Source organism: Lampetra fluviatilis, chromosome 1 (genome assembly GCF_964198595.1).
Source record: "Lampetra fluviatilis chromosome 1, kcLamFluv1.1, whole genome shotgun sequence".
NCBI classification, from domain to species: Eukaryota; Metazoa; Chordata; class Hyperoartia; order Petromyzontiformes; family Petromyzontidae; genus Lampetra; species Lampetra fluviatilis.
Window position 1 is genome coordinate 34,188,699 of NC_136275.1, and position 21,212 is coordinate 34,209,910.

The following is a 21,212-nucleotide window of genomic DNA, read 5'->3' on the forward strand; positions in this document are numbered from 1 at the left end:
GCATTTGAAAAATGCTAACGATAATAGTCAATCTAATCACGATAACGGTGGTGATTATTTAAGCATGATGGTCAATAATGATTGCAACCATGCTAGCCCCACTGATGCCATTGTAATAGTGGTGATGAATGTAAGCACGATTGGTCTCTGGTAGTGATAATGAAGCTGATTATATCCATGCTAGTTTCATGTCCATAAGCCATCTAATGCAGAAGCATATACTAACCTCTGTAAACTTGACAGTACATACTGCTGAAATCAAAAGCTACAGAGGCGTACGAGTTAAAAGGGACTTCTCTGTACAGTACAGTCTTTGCTGCTTCAAAGCCACAACAATACGAGCGTTTTAATAGAGAATAAATAAGTACAAGTGTCAAAATAAAATTTGCCACGAGGTCACCGGGTAGCCTAATGAGGGCTAATACTGTCACACATAGAGCCAGCACCGCTTAGAACCGGGGTTCGAAATGAAGAGTTCCAGCCACGTGTGATTTAGAAACGGGGTTCTCAATTCTCGTGAGTTTACACGATCTCCTGGTCACCAATGATTATACGATAAAAACGAACATTAAATGTGGTGTTCACTTAATAGCGAATATTCAATTTTGATTTCGCATCAGGCAAACACCTCCGAGAGCAGGGCATGAGAAGTCATCGTGTTTAAATTTGATGTGTCACTTATTCCAGAAAATTTCAAATAATGACAGAAACGCACTTTAATTTTTCATGAGCACTGTTGGCAAGGCATAGCAAGTGTGTGCCCAGAGTGTGGATAAGAGGTAACTGAAGGGACCTCAACTTGTTCTTTCATTGCCGTTTCCATCAGCAGCATGGAAGATCGAAGGCGGCTGGGCGTGGTTCTGGCCACACCACCCCCCGTGTGCATCATGTCGGTCTTCATAGGTGCTCGCCAATAGCACTCGCTCCAACAGTGTTAAAGGGTATATGGGGGATTTTCGTAAGTATACAAGACCCTGTTAAGGGCGAATGGGATTGCATCATGAAGCGAGCGACCACTCATCAGAACTATTCTTAGGTTTTTTTCGGTAAAGTCACGTAGGTAAAAATTTACAGCTATCGTGCTGTGACGGTTCCACCTGAAGACGGAAGCTTGTGTTGCCTCCGAAACGTCGTGATTTTAATTTTAATTTTATTTTTATTTTACTTTTATTAATTTAAATTAAAATTTTTAACCTACGTGACTTTACCGAAAAAACCTAAGAATATGAATCCTTGCAGTCACGAAAGCTTCAAATCTAGAACTCATCAGAACATTTCAAGTGTTGCCAAGAAAAGTCGATATATTCTTTAAACAAAAATTGTGACGGGCGATTTACTTTTCTGGCCACACACGGATCCATATCCGGGCACAAGTGTGTCCCGTGAATGTGTGGCGCAAATTCGTTCAATTCGTGGAGAGGGCCGCCTGTCTCGCGATAAAATTCCCATTTTAAGCGTCGCCAGCTTTTAATTTTTTGGAAAAAATGTACGATATATGTCGATGAAATAGGTTGCTCGACGAGACGATCATATACAGGCATGGACGCAGTATAGTTACAGCGCGCGGAACATTCAATTTATTAAGTGCAGCCAGTCAGCAGCTGTTCTCTGTGCGCGCGTGTGTGTATCCCATTAACCACGCTCATTGAAATAGAGCACAGATGGCCCGTGTGTTTATCTGGGCAATAGATAACAGAGGCGGCCGCCTCCATACATCAGGGACACGGGAACAGCAGACGCGACCTTAGGCAGGTCCGTAAGTAAGTGATGCGTGGCACACAGCGCTGTATATGCAGAGCAGGGTAATGCGCGACTTCTCTTGTATACGTGAAGGTCGTCCCTTTGCTAATTTAATAACGGACGGGCGAGCGAATGCACTCAGGAAAATCAAGTCTTAATGTTCCAGGCGAAGGCGCAGCCCTGCAATGACTGGCTCACGCCACTGCTGTCGGAAGGGCCTTCACTCGAGGGAGCTCCACAGAGCGCCTGGGACAGGGTTATGTTCGGCCTCCACTTCCATGCTGGTCAGACATCAAGGAAGAGGTGGGCGTTACCCATATTTTACCCGACCACACGTGACTTATTGATATACTAACTTAATGTACAAAAACTAAAATCAATGGCCACAAACAACACCAACAACAATGACGATCACGCACACCCGCTTCGAGCCTGATTTACAGGCATTCACTCATTCTCTGGCCATCGTAGATGCACCTTGTACGATACCCGCAATACCACCAGAGCAGTTCTCAAACTCCAGGCCCATCGTTCCGTGATTTAAACACATCTACACAAAGGTGCGTGCGAATAATTTACGATTAATGTTAATTACATGGCATTTACGTAAAAAATTATAATCTCACGCTGGTGCACAGCAAAGCTGAGATTTAAAAAGATCTTAAAGAGACGAGCGATGTTGGGCTACACAAACGAACAAGTAACATAAACCTGTTTAAAAAAAAATGAAAACGATAATTTTCTAATAATATATCATATGTAATTGATCGTGTTATATGGTGTTTGACGACACTATTAGGGTACTCAGCGTGTATCTAACTCTTATTGTTCCACGTACTGCTTAACATTTGAAACTCTCCCATCAACATCGAGGATTTTTCCAAGTTCCTATGACCTTGCTCGACTTGAGAAACGTGTATTTTGTCATCTCCTGTGTTGATCATCAGCGCTCTTAGTTGCTGGCTGCTTTGGTTTTATACAGCTCGGGGCATGAACTCGCCAACTGATTTTAAACACTAGATGCAAGGTATTAAACGTTGTCAATCAACCCTACTGCTCCTTGGAGTCTATAATAATAACAGTTAACAAACCTAATTTCTCTTCTTGGTTCTTTCGGTAAAGTCACATAGAAGGGAAATAATAAAATAATAAAAATAGAACATAATAAAATAATTCTCACGACGTTTCGGCCACAACGCAAGCAGCCGTCCTCAGGTGAAGACCAGGTCTGTCGGGGAGACAGCGTCATTCGTCGTGAGAATAATTTTATTATGTTTTATTTTTATTATTTTATTACTTCCCTTCTACGTGACTTTACCGAAAGAACCAAGAAGATGAATCCCTGCAGTCACGAAAGCTTTAAATCGAAATTTAAACCTAATTATCATCTAGGAAAGTGTTGCCGAGTCGAGACATTTTTGGGACAAAGTAAAAAATGAGTGGCTTAGCATACGGGAGGAAACTGGAGCGCCTGGAGCAATCCCACAAAGAGAGAATGACCCTCAACACTGAATTATGTCGTAGAGTTTGAGAGTGAAATATAATGAAATACACGGAACGATGATCACTTGGAAACTCAGGGCTGGAGGAGTGAACTGCCCCAAAACTCTATGGGCCATAGCGTCTAATGGTACGACTTTTGGTGACACAATTTGAGTGGCATTTTTTTTTGTATCTATCAGTTTCTCATGACCGGCCTAACGATGATGTACAATAATACCCCGAAATACGTCATCACTTTATAAACACCGCTACCCAATTTTGCGTCGCATTATCCATACTTTTTCGTATCCGTCGCCTCAACCTTCGCCTCCACCTACCCGGTAACTCGCTTTGATTGAGGTCGTTTCGATATACGTCGTCACACATTTCAGGAACGCATCCCCGACGTTTTGCGGGGTATTACTGTAATCGGGACACCGTGTTGGCACCTTGCTGCTTGTGGTTTAAACCCCTTCCTGCCTGCCACATTCTTAATCTCAATTCTTTCTTGGCTGCCTCTTATTTCTAGTTCCTTCAATGCTACTTTGGAGGATAGTTTGGACTTTATTTTTACGCAAAATAAAATATCATTTTGATAACCCACTCAGCGTGAAAAGGTTGTCACATAATTCTCTTGTATTGACCATGTTAACCAAATTGTGCCAACACTGGCGGTGCCTATGGGCAAGTGACATCTGATCTGTGCCCATGTGCAACAACCATTTTAATTCAACAAGTTAGATATCTCGTTTAAAGGAAGATGCACCACAACGGGCAAATATATTTTATCTTGTAAGTACATCGGCTGTGTGTTCTGGACTGTCCAACACAAGTTTAAAGGTTTGTCAAGGAGAAAGCAGAGACGAGAATGTCTTCATGGGCACTCTGGTAAACCCACTGAGCCATTATTTCCATTCGGTGTAATACAACGCGTAACGCTAACATTTGGTTTATGTAATCTGTCAGTAACTAGTAGCAAGCGTTGCCTACTTTAAATTGATTCTAGATTTGAAGCTTTCATGACTGCAAAGATTCATACTCTTAGCTCTTTCGTGATTACATTATTTTATTTTTATTTGTTATTAATTTTAATTTCATTTTTACCTACGTGACTTTACCGAAAGAACTAGTGTCTTACTCCCACCGGAGGAGGTGACTTAAACTTTCGGATGGCCCTGCTCTGTAAGTGAAACTGATCAACATCTGTAATTTTAAATCTTTGGATTGTAACTTTATTTGTGCCAAATTTTTCTTCCTTGCCATCCTTAGAACATCATTATAATCTGAATCGCTTAACTTCATCTCGCGTTGCATGTGTCATGCTCCACATCAGGAAAATTATTTGGTGCGCTTTACGTGATGTGAAGTTATACACGGTATTTCCTCAAGATGGGCCATTTTGCCAAAGTGGCCACATCCTTCTTTCCTCCCAGTGATAAAATCCCCATAACGGCAATGCATCGACAATGCCAGCGTGCTATAATCGCCTACACAGCCACAACTTGAAACTCATCAATTTATGTTTATACCCCCCCCCCCCATTTAACGTTCCTACTTCGGCAATAAAGCACATGTCAATTAATGAACACACCGATCAAATTGGAAATATTTTCTCGGTGTGTCTGCTCTTGCTCCGTATCCTAGGTGCGATACCTTTTGAATCACACGAACGATTGTTTTCAAACCATTGCCAGGACAGCCCCAAACACACACAGCCTGCGCGTGCACACGAGCGTGCACCTACAAGATAAGAGCTCTTTTTGCTCAGGGGGATCGCACCTTCCTTTCAACACGGCACGGTTGGTCTCACTCGTGGTACCAGGAAGGGAGGCGGGGGGGGGTTAGTACTGGGTCTGGTACCCATCGGCGGTCTGGTCGATGCCGTGGCCGTCTGGGAAGGAGGGCGAGCGCTGATAGAAGTCTCCGCCGGTGCCGGGTTGAGGGCCCTCGCTGCCAAACGCGGCACCACCGCCGCCGCCCTGTCCTTCCGTCAAGGCCGGGTCCACGTAGCCCTCGGAGAGGGTGGAGTCCACGCCCAGCTTGTACCTCTTGAAGGCGAAGAAGATGCTCGCGGCCTTCAGCGTGAGCGGGTCGTGTGGTGTCGGTGGGATTGTGTGGTTGGGTTGGTTGGGTAGCGTGGTGTTGTAGGTGGGTTTGTGTGGTTGGGTTGGTTGGGTAGCGTGGTGTTGTATGTGGGTTTGTGTGGTTGGGTTGGTTGGGTAGCGTGGTGTTGTAGGTGGGTTTGTGTGGTTGGGTTGGTTGGGTAGCGTGGTGTTGTATGTGGGTTTGTGTGGTTGGGTTGGATGGGTAGCGTGGTGTTGTATGTGGGTTTGTGTGGTTGGGTTGGATGGGTAGCGTGGTGTTGTAGGTGGGTTTGTGTGGTGGGTTGGTTGGGTAGCGTGGTGTTGTAGATGGGTTTGTGTGGTGGGTTGGTTGGGTAGCGTGGTGTTGTAGGTGGGATTGTGTGGTTGGGTTGGATGGGTAGCGTGGTGTTGTAGGTGGGTTTGTGTGGTTGGGTTGGATGGGTAGCGTGGTGTTGTAGGTGGGTTTGTGTGGTTGGGTTGGTTGGGTAGCGTGGTGTTGTAGGTGGGATTGTGTGGTGGGTTGGTTGGGTAGCGTGGTGTTGTAGATGGGTTTGTGTGGTGGGTTGGTTGGGTAGCGTGGTGTTGTAGGTGGGATTGTGTGGTTGGGTTGGTTGGGTAGCGTGGTGTTGTAGGTGGGATTGTGTGGTTGGGTTGGTTGGGTAGCGTGGTGTTGTAGATGGGATTGTGTGGTTGGGTTGGTTGGGTAGCGTGGTGTTGTAGGTGGGTTTGTGTGGTTGGGTTGGTTGGGTAGCGTGGTGTTGTAGATGGGATTGTGTGGTTGGGTTGGTTGGGTAGCGTGGTGTTGTAGATGGGATTGTGTGGTTGGGTTGGTTGGGTAGCGTGGTGTTGTAGGTGGGTTTGTGTGGTTGGGTTGGTTGGGTAGCGTGGTGTTGTAGGTGGGATTGTGTGGTTGGGTTGGTTGGGTAGCGTGGTGTTGTAGATGGGATTGTGTGGTTGGGTTGGTTGGGTAGCGTGGTGTTGTAGGTGGGTTTGTGTGGTTGGGTTGGTTGGGTAGCGTGGTGTTGTATGTGGGTTTGTGTGGTTGGGTTGGTTGGGTAGCGTGGTGTTGTAGGTGGGATTGTGTGGTTGGGTTGGTTGGGTAGCGTGGTGTTGTAGGTGGGTTTGTGTGGTTGGGTTGGTTGGGTAGCGTGGTGTTGTAGGTGGGATTGTGTGGTGGGTTGGTTGGGTAGCGTGGTGTTGTAGATGGGTTTGTGTGGTGGGTTGGTTGGGTAGCGTGGTGTTGTAGGTGGGATTGTGTGGTTGGGTTGGTTGGGTAGCGTGGTGTTGTAGGTGGGATTGTGTGGTTGGGTTGGTTGGGTAGCGTGGTGTTGTAGATGGGATTGTGTGGTTGGGTTGGTTGGGTAGCGTGGTGTTGTAGGTGGGTTTGTGTGGTTGGGTTGGTTGGGTAGCGTGGTGTTGTATGTGGGTTTGTGTGGTTGGGTTGGTTGGGTAGCGTGGTGTTGTAGGTGGGTTTGTGTGGTTGGGTTGGTTGGGTAGCGTGGTGTTGTAGGTGGGTTTGTGTGGTTGGGTTGGTTGGGTAGCGTGGTGTTGTAGGTGGGTTTGTGTGGTTGGGTTGGTTGGGTAGCGTGGTGTTGTAGGTGGGATTGTGTGGTTGGGTTGGATGGGTAGCGTGGTGTTGTATGTGGGTTTGTGTGGTTGGGTTGGATGGGTAGCGTGGTGTTGTAGGTGGGTTTGTGTGGTTGGGTTGGTTGGGTAGCGTGGTGTTGTAGGTGGGTTTGTGTGGTTGGGTTGGATGGGTAGCGTGGTGTTGTAGGTGGGTTTGTGTGGTTGGGTTGGTTGGGTAGCGTGGTGTTGTAGGTGGGTTTGTGTGGTTGGGTTGGTTGGGTAGCGTGGTGTTGTAGGTGGGATTGTGTGGTTGGGTTGGTTGGGTAGCGTGGTGTTGTAGATGGGTTTGTGTGGTTGGGTTGGTTGGGTAGCGTGGTGTTGTATGTGGGTTTGTGTGGTTGGGTTGGTTGGGTAGCGTGGTGTTGTAGGTGGGATTGTGTGGTTGGGTTGGTTGGGTAGCGTGGTGTTGTAGATGGGTTTGTGTGGTTGGGTTGGTTGGGTAGCGTGGTGTTGTAGGTGGGTTTGTGTGGTTGGGTTGGTTGGGTAGCGTGGTGTTGTAGGTGGGTTTGTGTGGTTGGGTTGGTTGGGTAGCGTGGTGTTGTAGGTGGGATTGTGTGGTTGGGTTGGTTGGGTAGCGTGGTGTTGTAGATGGGTTTGTGTGGTTGGGTTGGTTGGGTAGCGTGGTGTTGTAGGTGGGTTTGTGTGGTTGGGTTGGTTGGGTAGCGTGGTGTTGTAGGTGGGATTGTGTAGTGGGTTGGTTGGGTAGCGTGGTGTTGTAGGTGGGATTGTGTGGTGGGTTGGTTGGGTAGCGTGGTGTTGTAGGTGGGATTGTGTGGTGGGTTGGTTGGGTAGCGTGGTGTTGTAGGTGGGTTTGTGTGGTGGGTTGGTTGGGTAGCGTGGTGTTGTAGGTGGGATTGTGTAGTGGGTTGGTTGGGTAGCGTGGTGTTGTAGGTGGGATTGTGTGGTGGGTTGGTTGGGTAGCGTGGTGTTGTAGGTGGGATTGTGTAGTGGGTTGGTTGGGTAGCGTGGTGTTGTAGGTGGGATTGTGTGGTGGGTTGGTTGGGTAGCGTGGTGTTGTAGGTGGGATTGTGTGGTGGGTTGGTTGGGTAGCGTGGTGTTGTAGGTGGGTTTGTGTGGTGGGTTGGTTGGGTAGCGTGGTGTTGTAGGTGGGATTGTGTAGTGGGTTGGTTGGGTAGCGTGGTGTTGTAGGTGGGATTGTGTAGTGGGTTGGTTGGGTAGCGTGGTGTTGTAGGTGGGATTGTGTGGTGGGTTGGTTGGGTAGCGTGGTGTTGTAGGTGGGATTGTGTGGTGGGTTGGTTGGGTAGCGTGGTGTTGTAGGTGGGTTTGTGTGGTGGGTTGGTTGGGTAGCGTGGTGTTGTAGGTGGGATTGTGTAGTGGGTTGGTTGGGTAGCGTGGTGTTGTAGATGGGTTTGTGTGGTGGGTTGGTTGGGTAGCGTGGTGTTGTAGGTGGGATTGTGTGGTGGGTTGGTTGGGTAGCGTGGTGTTGTAGATGGGTTTGTGTGGTGGGTTGGTTGGGTAGCGTGGTGTTGTAGGTGGGATTGTGTGGTGGGTTGGTTGGGTAGCGTGGTGTTGTAGGTGGGTTTGTGTGGTGGGTTGGTTGGGTAGCGTGGTGTTGTAGGTGGGATTGTGTGGTGGGTTGGTTGGGTAGCGTGGTGTTGTAGGTGGGATTGTGTAGTGGGTTGGTTGGGTAGCGTGGTGTTGTAGGTGGGATTGTGTGGTGGGTTGGTTGGGTAGCGTGGTGTTGTAGGTGGGTTTGTGTGGTGGGTTGGTTGGGTAGCGTGGTGTTGTAGGTGGGATTGTGTGGTGGGTTGGTTGGGTAGCGTGGTGTTGTAGGTGGGATTGTGTAGTGGGTTGGTTGGGTAGCGTGGTGTTGTAGGTGGGATTGTGTGGTGGGTTGGTTGGGTAGCGTGGTGTTGTAGGTGGGATTGTGTGGTGGGTTGGTTGGGTAGCGTGGTGTTGTAGGTGGGATTGTGTAGTGGGTTGGTTGGGTAGCGTGTACGTGATGGAAATGTCAGGGGAGTGGAGGGGTTGTCACAGGTTAAGATGCCACATCCTCACCACCATCACCAACCTGCGCTGACGAACACACGTGATGAATTATAGCTCGTCAACAATACCCACAGTCGTACTGTACCACGGTGGTTAATGAGGGCTGCTGAAGGCAGGTAGCATGGACGTGGGAACATAGACATACAGTAAAACAATGGATTAACCTGCACAGCCTTCTGCTGCTGTCAATGTAGCTCAACAGTAGCCTATGTTCAGGGGGTCACCCCATCTAAGCACTGTCCAGGCTCCAAACGGCTTCGCTTGCGAGATTCGACGATCTGGCACTTTGCGGGTGAGGTTGGTCACAGGCCTGGCTCGTTAACATTGAATCGAACGACAATACTGTGGTAGAAGTGGCCAGCGGTGTTGCCTCTTGGCGGCTGCCCTGTGGTGGTGTGCGCAGGTTTCACGCCGTTACTTGCCATGGCTCCACAATGTGTTCACTCACCGCACCGCCGTGACAACACCTCGCTTACCACGACTGCCTCCGGGACTGTTCGACGTTGGAAGTACCTCCCACCATCGTCTGTTTTTTTTTTTATCCCCAAGACCTTCTCACATTGCCCACAGAGGAGTATTGTGTGCAGGTGCCGGGTCACGTGGAGGATGTGAAGCCTGGTTGTGTTCGTGGTGGTGTTAAGAAATTGTGAATTAAATGAAAAGCGACCATCACGCAGCAACCCTCATCTGTTACAACTTCATCGGTGCTGTTTGTTGCTGGCCGCTCAGCATTTTAGGGCTGTGCTCGGCAACCGTGATGGAAATAAATATATAAATGATAATGCACGCCACGGCAATAATATTTGTTGCCGTGGCCAATCCATGTGGGTGCACGCTGACCTACAGAACTGGTGGACGGGTCATGTGTTCTTTAAGCACCTATTGATTTCCGTCCGCTATATTTAGCCCAAAGACCACTGCAAATTTTTTTACGCTGAATAGGCAAAGATAAACATGACATTCGTGAAAAAAAATAAGCTACCTCTTTCAATTAAAAAGAGAGGTCAGCTTTCAGACAGAAGACGTACATACGATGAGCTGCCCTACAAAGAGCTGCCCAAATGGTCGGGGCTGCCCCTTGCGAGACCGGAAGATGGATTGAAACACACAACCGCATTGGTGTGTGCTGAACTGCGCCCGGATGCGTTTTTCCAGTATTGCTCGGCATGACGTCTGACAAATCATCGTCACGTGCTGGGACCTTGTTGTTCAGGAATCGAGCCGAATCGATTCGGTTCCCCGAAGATGCTCGCCCAGCATGCGGCTCGTGCTCCCAACGCGAGTCGAGCTCTCACGAACCCGGGAAGCTCCGAGCACGCGGAGCGAAAGGGAAACGTCCGACCGTGCGGAACAGCGGCGCGCGGGCCCGACCCGACAGCACAACGCACCGGAGGTCCAGGCGGCAGAGCGATTTGAGATGATCGGCGCTGCGACCGGAGCTCGGCGCCGATGCTTACCCAGGAGATGATGGAGAAGAAGGAGAAGGTGATGGCGGCACGAGCGCTGTCGTGAGAGTAGGAGGGAGCGACGTCCGTCGAGGTGTTCTGCCACTGGTTGGTCAGGAAGCAGAAGCAGACGAACCACAGGAACGACCACGCGGCTGCGAGGACAAAGGGACGCAAATACAAATTCCCCCCTCCCACCCATCCACCGTTCCCCCGTCATCAGTTGGCACTGTCACTGCCAAGATTATGGCAATCAGGCAGACCCAATGCGGAGGATCACTGGGTATGATCTTCCATGAAGCTCGTGGTCCACCCTAAACCGCATCCGCACAAACCACGGCAGATGCGGATACCTGATGCACAAATGGAAAATTGAAAACTCTCCATTGTGCGACTGTAGTCATCCAGAACAGACCATACGACGTGTAACGACGCTATGCCCGATCCACAAATACGAAGGAGACATCACGGCGATGCACTCCACGACTCCTGGCTTTTACCACCTGGATGTGAAATTGTAGTTGATGCTCAGCATCTACAGCGGCCATACGAGAGAAGAAGGTGCTCAGGCCAAGGTGCTACGGCCATGACGCGCTTGGGGAAATTTGAGAGGAATTGTTGCTCGAAATTGTCACAATCATGCCTCTTTCCCACGGGCACAGCCGAACCAATGCGGAACCATTACGGTACGGGTCGTTTTCCAATGGCTGTTTGTCAAGCCGAGTTGGGCACACCTCACTGAACCTGCCTCTGGCTCAAATGGGTCTAGGTATGGGGTGAAAAATGCAATATTTGTGTAACTCAGTCGGTAGACTGTAAGGACACGGCGTCGTAAACGTGCGTCTGGACTCGTTTACTGCGCGTGGCGTCCACATTATGAATTGGCTTCTGCATGTGGGAAAAACAACATGGCGCCTCCCCTGGGCCGTGCTGGACTGGCCTGTCATGGTCATGGCATTGCCCTGGCATGACCTCGGCATGACCCCGGCAATGGCTCGGTGCTACAGTTGGAGGAAGCAGCATCACTGACCGGAGAAGGCCATGTCGAAGATGACGACTTTGCGGCGGTCCTTGACGCTGCTGATCTGCGGGAAGTAGAGGTCGAGCAGCAGCAGGGCGGAGCTGGCGAGGAAGGCAATGGCGCCGATGGCGATGCCGAAGCGGCAAGCATTGCCGTTGCGGTTGAAGACGCAGTAGAGGTCGGGCGACGAGTTGGTGCTCACGTAGCCCTCGTTGGAGATGCAGCCGAACACGATGACCGAGAAGACCTGCACGCAGGGGGCAAGGGGACCGATTTAGAGGTTGGGTGTTTTTAACGTTCTCCAACTAAGCCTGTCCGTAAAGGTAATCATGACGCCCTTAAAGATTATCCAATTTGAATGAACCTGTAATGTAAAGTTGTGCTGCATGTAGGCTTTTGCTCTATTGAAGACCAGCCAAATTGATATAAGGGTTTCCCAAACCTTGAAAACACAAACTAATGGGGGAAAAATATATTTGCTAATATGAAAATACATTTCGCCCTGCGATCTATCCGTCTGTTTCCATACTACTACTTAAACAAATTGTGGAAGGCATTGGATGCATATGCATGTTTTTTCTCAACTTGGTTTCATCGCAGACGTTCAATGCGGAGTTGGAGCGCACATCGGCTGGCAGGTGGCGCGCTATTTGCCCTTGGCGGGGCCTCAAATGGGATTTCGCACCGAGCCTCCTGGAACTCTGTCCATACGTTAACAATCGGAACTACTGCCGCCACCAAGACAAAGATGTCACGTATAGCCTTCAGAGACTGTTGGGGCAAGTGCCGTTAGTGAGGACCTATGAAGGCTGGCACGGCACACGAGGGGGTGGATGTCCAGTACCCAGCCCTGCCGCATTTGTATCCCCAGTAGCGATTTTTACCACCACACCAGGTACTCATTTGAGGCTGAGTCGACCTAGAGGAGGCCCAGGACAAATCACTACTACCACCATCAGCGGCACCACCATTACCCACGACCACCATTGCCAAAATCACCACTCCCCACTCACGTTACCACCACTAATCCTCACCATCACCACCGTAAAACGCGCCACCACCTTAATCACCATACAAAGCTCATCTACAATCTAAGCACATTGGTTCTAAATACAGTATATCGTCGGATGAATTTGCAAATTTCATAGAATTAGAGTTCAGAACAGCATGTTTTACTGTTGTCTCAAATCGCCCCGACTATCTTACACATATCTATAGAAACGAAGATCTTCATCGGTATGTCTCAAAAACCTCAGGGGTACTTCCCGACAAAGTATGTAGAAAGCTGGCAAATTGGAACATATGTTGCTTTTAGGACTCAACAGAAAAAAAAAGAAAATCCGGAATTTTTTTAAATTTTAAGGCCCCTAAATCTCGATTTTAAGTGCACCATGAACATGTTTGTGCGTGTCATTCAGAAACCGTTCACAATATAAGATTGCGGTTTTCATCGTTTGATAGAACGTTAAACAGAAAATAAAAGTAAAGCGAGAAGCATTGTTCCATCTTTTATTGTTTTGATATATTTCGGATTCAAGCGGTTTTGAAAGAAAAAAATACGCATTTTATGATGTTCAAATCTGAATAATTCGAAAACGGTAAAAGATAGGAGCTTCCCCTCATAGAATATTAAGTTGAATCACTTTTGCTTTTCCTTTTTTTATGTAAAGAAGAACGTAATCTTTAAATTGAGCGGTTTCTGATGGGTACCTCTTTAAATATTAGAAGTTTAATCAAGTCGTGAACTATTTTAGTTTTTTGCGTAAAAATACAAATGTTTCGAGTAATTGTTAGTTTTTGATCATAGATAAAAAAAAATATCAGGTTTATTATGATTTTTAAAACTTGCCTGGCGAAGACACGCTTCATGAACTTAGACAAGATCAAGAGCCACTCGCGGAGACGGGAGCTGTGAACTATGAGTGGTTTGAGGAACGAGACGAAACTCTTCCAGACATGGATTAGTCACAGGGCTGGGGAACGTCCGGCCCGCGGGACGTATAAGGCGCGCGAAATCATTGGGTCTGGTCCTGCCAAGGCAACCGCAGGCAGGACTCGAAATTCAATAAATCTAGGAGCAAAGCTGGAAAAGCAGTTGCGAGTAGCAACATCATCAATACCAGCTAACATCACACGCCTCATCAAAGAGAAGAAGTTCCAGCCATCGCATTAGGGGCGAGTTAATTAAATGTTTGACCAAATATAACAGGCACATGTTTAAGTTGATTATTTTGTATGGGCCGCGAATGATGTTATATATATCCAATGGCCCTTGGCAGAAAAAAGGTTCCCCACCCCTGGTAGAGCCTCTGGGACATCGATGATGATGATGATGATGGATTGTATTTCAGAGGGACTGTGTAGAGAAATAAGGCTTTCATCAAGGTCACAGGGTCGCGCTTCCGTGGTGTGATGCTTAGCACACTCGACGTATAATCCAGAGGGGCTCGGTTCGATCTCCCGGTGCGGTAGTTGAAACAATTGAACGAGTTTATCAGTCTCCAGCCCACATCTGACAAATCGGGTACGCCACAGTCGATCGCCAGGTCGCGTGTGGTGGGTTAACATGTGGGCTATTCCCACTTCGTCAGAGATGTGTGACTAGTTGAGAAGAAAAGGACAAATCACCTTCGAGAGGGCCTCTAAATCTCCCCAAGCTGTGGCTGGTAATCTAACTCCGTTAGTTGGGTTTGTAGCGCGGTGTGCTAACCACTGTCTAAGTTGTTGTTAAATATTCCCAACCGGTAGAGGACCCTGGTTTTGTCACATTCCACAGACGAATTAATTGGTTCACTGATGGTGGAGGATCATGTGTATAGTTGTAAGTTTGGCACGAGACGCGAAAGAATTTACACCTCTCATCTGTGGGAGAAACCAATTAACATCCGGGGTGGTGAATTCCAGAGGCTCGTTCAACCATTTTGGTTTGGAGATTTTGCTACCTATGACCGTACACTTCACTATTTGTACCACATTCTAGCTCGAGCCCTTCCTGAACATTATTTGACTTTTAATCCGTCACTCACTCGTAACTGGCAAACCACAGGTTGATCCATTTGCAGATACCCCACGGCTTTCTGACTTTTCTCACCAAATGATTAAATATTTTGAGAGCGGTTGCTCTGTCTTGAGAGAGAAACGGTGGATTTAATAAGTGTATCGATTTAATACGTGTATTGATTTTATAAGAGTCTTGAGATTGGTGTGAGATGGGCAAGAGGCTTGAAACGAAATGTTGCTTTCTACAATTTTTGCCTATTTGTTGGGAAATATACATAAATGGATCATTCATATTACATACCGAATAGTAGGGCAGGAAGAAATGTTTGATATGCAATATACATCTACACTAATATGGATCTAAAATATATATCTAAATATATATCTAAAATATGTATGTATGTATATGTGTATACTAGTGTTTGCGGGGAGCGGTAGTGTAGAGGTTAGCGCGCTGCGCTAAGAACCCGGCTACCCGGGTTCTATTCCCGCTCACGGCCAACACCGGTGACGATTATCTGAACTGGTCCTGGGCCCTCTCCTAGGTCGACTCAGCCTTAAATGAGTACCTGGTGCGATGTGTAAACATCGCCACTGGGGAGACAAAGTCGGTCGGGCGTGGTGCTCCCCACCCACCCGCTCGTGTGCCGTTTTGGTCTTCATAAGTGCTCGCTAACAGCAATTACCCCTACAGTCTGTTAAGGCTATACGGGGGATTCTAGATTTGAAGTGTTCGTGACTGCAAGGATCCATACTCTTTGGTTCTTTCGGTAAAGTCACGTAGATGAAAATAAAATAAAAATAACTAAATCACGACGTTTCGGAGGCAACACAAGCTTCCGTCATCAGGTGGAACAACCCCAGCAAAATGTTGTTATTTTTATTTCAATTTTATTTTCACCTGCGTGACTTTACCGATAGAACCAAAGAGTATGACTATACAGGGGATCTTTGTATGTCTGGTCCATCGTATCTGATTTCCAAGGAGGTAACGTGTAATTTGCTTGCGAGTGGCTGGCAATGTTTTTGGGAAATTTGAGTGCCAATGACATTCCTGCATATGACCCCTGTGAGAGCGGAAAGCTTTACACGCCGCGAGTGTGTTAGAGCACCTTCGTACAAAAACAATCTATTTTACATGACGCTTCATGTTGATGAATTACCATTACGGTACGTAAATAATAATTATAATTCCCTGTATTCACCCAGTGTCGTCTCATTGAGCCTGAATATTCATATTTGGATGTTGGGTCAATTCCATTTACTGTGCGTTTGACTTCATGCGGAAGGAAACTGGTGTGGCCAGAGAAAAACCCCGCACACGAGGGGCGAGGGGGGGGGGACACTCAAAGCTCTGTGTATGCAAATTTATCCAATCCACCACCGACAGAACAAATTCATCGACGTGGACCGAGTCCATTTCTTTGAGTGCCATTTTATCTTCCTGATACACCTTGCAGCCGCATGCCAACAGCGGCCCATACGCATGGTGGTCACCCATCCAAGCGCGAACCAGGCTCTAGCCTGCTTGGCATCAGACATCAGTCCGCGATCGTCGTAGTAAATATGAATTGTATTTGTTTATAGTCTTTCACTCGAGTCGCTGTGATGCTCTGCTAACACAAAGACGGCGCTCATAGCTCTATTGGTAATAGGGAGTCTCAGATTTGTTTGTTTTAAGTAATCCCTCCACTAACTCTCCTATCCTCATCCACCTCCACGCGTCAACGCGCCTTCTGACATCCCAGAAGAAGCGAGCCCCGTTGGTGTCGCCTGCTGTTCGGTGATGCAGTCTTTGTCCCTCTGCAATCAATGCTGTCTCATCTGTACGCTCAGCAGCAGCCTGTATTAAAGTAGGCGTGTACCAAGTTTTCGTAGGGGGTGTTTAAGCTCAACCGCCCCCCCCCAGAACCTCCTCGCTCTCGACTTGGATTCGTCCCAGCTGCTTATATGCGTTCAACGATCGCTCCAGTCCACCCGGCGCTCACTCCATGTCCCGGTGTTGTGATATTCCAGAGCTTGCTGCGTGTTCCCTGTGACCCTGTCTCTCTTTTATCACCAGCCTTAATTTAGTGTCCATTGTTGGTCTAGGCCAGGCAATGCTCTCTCGTGCATGATGGGGCGGAGGAAGACCCGCCTGCACCTCCCGTGCGATGTGAAGTCACGTGATTTTTTTTTCTTATTTGGAATCACAATTCTCTGTACATGTACCAGCCCTTTTGTCAATTCACTGCTGGACAAGGGCTTCCCCATACCGTCCTGGTAATGGAAATTATTTTGTCATACTCCACCACGTTGGTGGTAGCATAGACGGTGCAGTACAACCATTGCATTTGCTGGACTGTCCTCTGCTAAAAACGTATCCCCGCAGCAGCCCACACAACACATGATTATTTGGAAACTGCTCACCCATCAAAGCACTATGCAGGTTCATGTTGCTTAGCTTCCAATATCTGGTGAGATTTGGACGCATTTAGGGTGACGAGTCGAATTATAATTAATAAACATAGGACAGACCTGTGGGCACGAAGCCCACTTTGCAATATTTATGTAAGGATGCTTTTATTCAATCGAAACCGACTCCTAACCTCACCATGCGTACACAAACGGTCAAATGGTGCGTGTAGAGATCGATTCGTTGGCAGTGCTGTTTACACGCTGTCACGCTTGGGCTCACGGAGTGAACAGAACCTTGCGGGAAAATGCCGAACGAGAAAAATATGCAACAAACGATGCGGTAAGAAGAGACACACTTGATCGATTATTGAATCTAATCGAGAACGTGAATCATGAGTGGTAAATCGAGGAAGATGATTCATGCCCACGTTGCGAATAGCTGCATGAATACGTAATGTGGCGAAGCACCAATTCACACGACCTCCAATTCTTTTGACAACATCTAGCTATCGGCTGCTGCTGAATAAAACTGCTCGCCCACGTCCGCCACAGTAAATGATAAGGCCTCGGGCAAGACCATAACAGTCATCGTGTTTCTGGTTGTTTTAATGTATTTTTTATATGCGTAAGTTTTGTATTTAACTTTCATTGCTGTTCAGTTGTCTTTATTAATTTATCCACCAGTCTTTGTCACCCAGGTCCTGCTTTTAAATAAACGTTTAAGTATCAACTTGGAGCCCGTTTTGTCAACCCACTGCTGGATGAATGCCCCCCTCCCCACACCGTGTCGGTCGTTGAGGGTTGTGTGACTCTACGTCACCATGCTGGGCGATGCGGTTTGGTGAAGGAGGAGGAGGAACGCCGAAGGTAAAAAAATAGGTTCAGTTATCACTCGCCACTGACGCTAGCGATTGCCCATTTCATAGCGCAATGCGCTAACCACTGCGCCACCGCTCCAACCCGATGGCTTCACCCGCTGATTGAGAAATAAGCGTGCGCGCACGCACGCGTTCGAGCAGGCCGAGAGGGAATTATACCGCCGATTAAAGGAAGGGGGCGCTCTGGTGGTTGGCGCACGGCGCCCGGGAACTGACCTTGGTGCTGAAACAGGCCCTGCGGTGTCCATCCGGCTTCTCCATTCATAACGCCTATCCCCAAGAGCGGCAATACCCATTCACTTACATCACCACGCCAATGTAGTTGCCGTTGTCCCCTCCCCCCCCTTGTTTTAATCGGTCTAATTGCATCGCTCTTACACGAGGTTACATGCTGCGCGAAAATAAGCACGCTGTTGTGTGTAGATATTGCCACGCGTCTCATTTTCCGATGCAAATACAGAGCCGACACGGTCACATCGTCTATAGTTGAACTTAGCAGAGGGATGACAATATTGCACTGATTAACGGCACAATTCATAACGCAGCATCGGATCGTTAACGCCACCGCACCTGCCGTACCGCTATGAAACAATGGGTCGCGTCGCGCAGATTATCCCCGGCGCTGCCTCGCTCGACACGCGCAAGGCTTCCTTCTGTTAAGGCAATCACCCCCCGTTTGATGAATTCGCACTGCGGCGTTTATGACTGTGGATTACATTGGTGGACACACGACCTTGGTTGTGTCCGCTCGCGTTGAGGCAATGTCCTCTCTGTACCCATGGGAGGGAAAATTACGTACACACACACACACACGTATGTATGTCCGAAACAGGCGGGCTAATGCGTTTCCACGCTTAAGCCGTTTTCTCACACAGGCCACACACCTCGAGTCGCCACTCACCCAGTTGACGACTCTCATAATGGTCTGAGGTTGCTTCATGAGACCGACGGGGTCAAACACTCCTCCTGCCATGCCGGCTCCGTACGCTCCTCCCGTGACTCCTGGTACGTCCATCTTGGTGAGACCCTGATCGTCCGCTCCTCACTCCTCTCCTCCTCCACCGCCACTGCCTCCCACCGCACACCCCACGCCGCCGCCACCCCCTCCCCTCCTGACGCCACTCCACCACCCCCCTGCGTATGACGTCGTCGCCATACTACTACTACTACTCCAAGCCCCCCACCTCCAGTAGCCCCGCGTGTGCAGTGTGCGTGTTTGTGTGGGGAGCGGTAGCGCACGCAGCACCAAGAGCCCGGCAAACTCGGGTGCATTTCACGTGCACGACCAATAACAGTGGAGATAATTATCTGAACCGGTTCTGAACTTGCCCTAGGTCGGCTCAGCCTCAAATCAGTACAGTAACCCGGTGCGATGTGTAAATATCGCCGCTAGGGAGACAAAGGCGGCCGGGCGTGGTGCTGGCCACGAACTCGTAGGTGTGCCTTACCGGCCTTCATAGGTGCTCACTAAAACCACTTGAACCGACAGTCTGTTAAGGCTGCAGGGGGGATTTTTGTCTTTGTGTGCGTGTGTGAGTGTGAGAATTCACACACGCGTGTGTGTATACATTTGTATGCAAGTGAGTGCGCGTGAGTGTATGTGCGTCTGTAGGCGCGTGGATGGATGGCGCAATGTGTTTCATGCACTGCACGACAATCCCGACGAGTCTGAATCATTTCCTTGGCCTTAATTTATCACATCAGTGGCAAGTGATACATGTGGTCTAGTCCTGCCCTAGGTCGACTGAGCCTGAAACGAGTACAGTAATTGTAAGACATAACCGGCTGGGCGTGGTTATGAATTTTCGTGAGCTGTGAAGGCCTCAATAGGTCCTCGCCAACAGCACCGAACCTAACAGTCTCTGAAGTCTAAACGATCTCAACCTTTGTGTGCCGAGTCGCGGTACTCTTGCTCAGGAGGGTCCTGCCTTGGAATGTTTGGCTTATTACGTTATAATTTGGGTTTTGCTTCGTGTCGTAAGAAGCCGGAGTACTGCACCCGGACAAACCACGACTTGTACACGAGGGCATAACCATTGGATTCGTCAAAATCGAAGTGTATGAACCCACTCGCAGTTGCCATCTGCTGGATACCTCACAGCCCAGTGGGTTTGCGAGCTTCACAAATCTCTACGTGATCCAGCAACCCTTGCTTCGAAAGCGCTGGAGCACTCATGTGCTCCACTATAAATTATATATCTAAATCAGCTACAGCCTCCTTGAATCACGTAATGTTTTATGTGGGCACTCCCCACTATGAATACCTCCCTTCTCCTCGCCCCCTGTGAAAACAGGTGCTGCTCAGTGCAGCGAACTGATGCTCTTTCCTTTATTCTACAATTTCTTCTCTCCGCTCTCATCCCTGATATCCTGGCTCCGGTCATTCCTTCTCCCCCTCATTTCCTTCCTCCCTGCTGGTCCTCCTCCTCCTCTCTCCCTGCCGCTCACCTTGAGCCGTGCCCTCCTTCCTTTTGGGGAACTCCCGTCCCGGCACCCCCTTCCCTTTCTCGTTCGTCTTGCCCGTCTGTCTGTTGCCTTTATGCGCAATATCCTCTACTCCCTTCCCACGGTGTGGTGCCACGGGTACAACGTTGTACTATTACTGTTGATTTCGATCGCTATGTGGATGGGCGGTGAATGATGTCTCATGATAGGACGTCATCTGTCACGACTGTCACTGCTGTAGTTCTACTCCCACTGCCATTCTTCTCATTCACTTTACGCCTGGAATACCCCCCGCCCATGTCGAGCACTCGGTTTTCCAGATTGACTGTTTCCTCTGTTTCTTATTGTGTTTAATGAACACACTGCAACAGACAACATCTATTTTAAACCCTTTCTCACACTGCTCGACTAGCGAACACCATGCCATCGGTTAATTTCGCCAGTTCCTTCAACCCACGGCCATTTCAAGAAATGTGTCAATTTGCATCAACTGTACAATCATTACATTCTACACATTTGTCAATATACTGCCTTATAAGGAAACGTATATAATAGGCGACGTTTCTGGTAATAGTCCTACTCCATAGTATATGATGTATCGGGCTATGGCCCTTCTGCATAGCATATGAAGAAGGCATATTGCCTGAAAGGTCGCCTATTGTATATACGTTTCCCTTGAAGGCAATGCTATTGTGATTTTTTTGCTGTTGTTATTTGTGTTTGGCTATTGGTTTGTGTTTATTATCTGTTTAAAAAAAAACCGACACGGCATAAACACGCTCACACACCCACAACGCACGCCCGTGCCATCCGTCATGCGCGCTCGTCCCGGAGATGAAACGACAACGCGTGCCAGCTCTCTGCTGCGCACGCGCGCGCGTGCCGTTCCCGGAGTCGATATATTGCTAAGAGACGCCCACGCGCAAAGGGTGATTACGCTGATGGTCTCGTGTCGTCTTCAGCCATCCTCGATCCGAGCGTTGGCCGCACCATGGGCAATCCTTCGCCACTGACTTCTGCCTTCTGCTATCCTCATTGTGTGTTCCAGCGTGAGACTCGTCCATGCTTTGGTGTTATCCATCCG

The 21,212-nt window shown here is 48.5% G+C and overlaps 1 protein-coding gene and 1 long non-coding RNA gene across 2 annotated transcripts; one reads left to right on the top strand and one right to left on the bottom strand.

Annotated features, from left to right (window-relative positions):
• Positions 1–331: 331 nt before the first annotated feature.
• LOC144935007 (synaptogyrin-3-like) lies at positions 332–18,779 on the bottom strand. The gene is made up of 4 exons (XM_078861299.1): positions 18,585–18,779; positions 11,418–11,655; positions 10,400–10,542; positions 332–5,297 (listed from the first exon to the last, which is right to left on the bottom strand). The coding sequence occupies exons 1-4, from the start codon at positions 18,696–18,698 to the stop codon at positions 5,064–5,066; spliced, it is 729 nt and encodes a 242-aa protein (XP_078717425.1). The 5' UTR covers positions 18,699–18,779; the 3' UTR covers positions 332–5,063.
• On the top strand, positions 7,855–8,283 carry LOC144935016 (uncharacterized). The gene is made up of 3 exons (XR_013637251.1): positions 7,855–7,909; positions 8,039–8,124; positions 8,254–8,283. It is a non-coding gene; the product is annotated as an uncharacterized LOC144935016 (long non-coding RNA).
• Positions 18,780–21,212: the final 2,433 nt, after the last annotated feature.

Coding starts and splice junctions, on each gene's coding strand:
- LOC144935007 (XM_078861299.1), bottom strand. CDS start 18,698: ATGGACGTACCAGGAGTCACGGGAGGAGCGTACGGAGCCGGCATGGCA. Junction 11,656..18,584: donor TTATGAGAGTCGTCAACTGG/GTGAGTGGCGAC, acceptor CCCTGCGTGCAG/GTCTTCTCGGTCATCGTGTT. Junction 10,543..11,417: donor CTTCGACATGGCCTTCTCCG/GTCAGTGATGCT, acceptor TTGTCCTCGCAG/CCGCGTGGTCGTTCCTGTGG.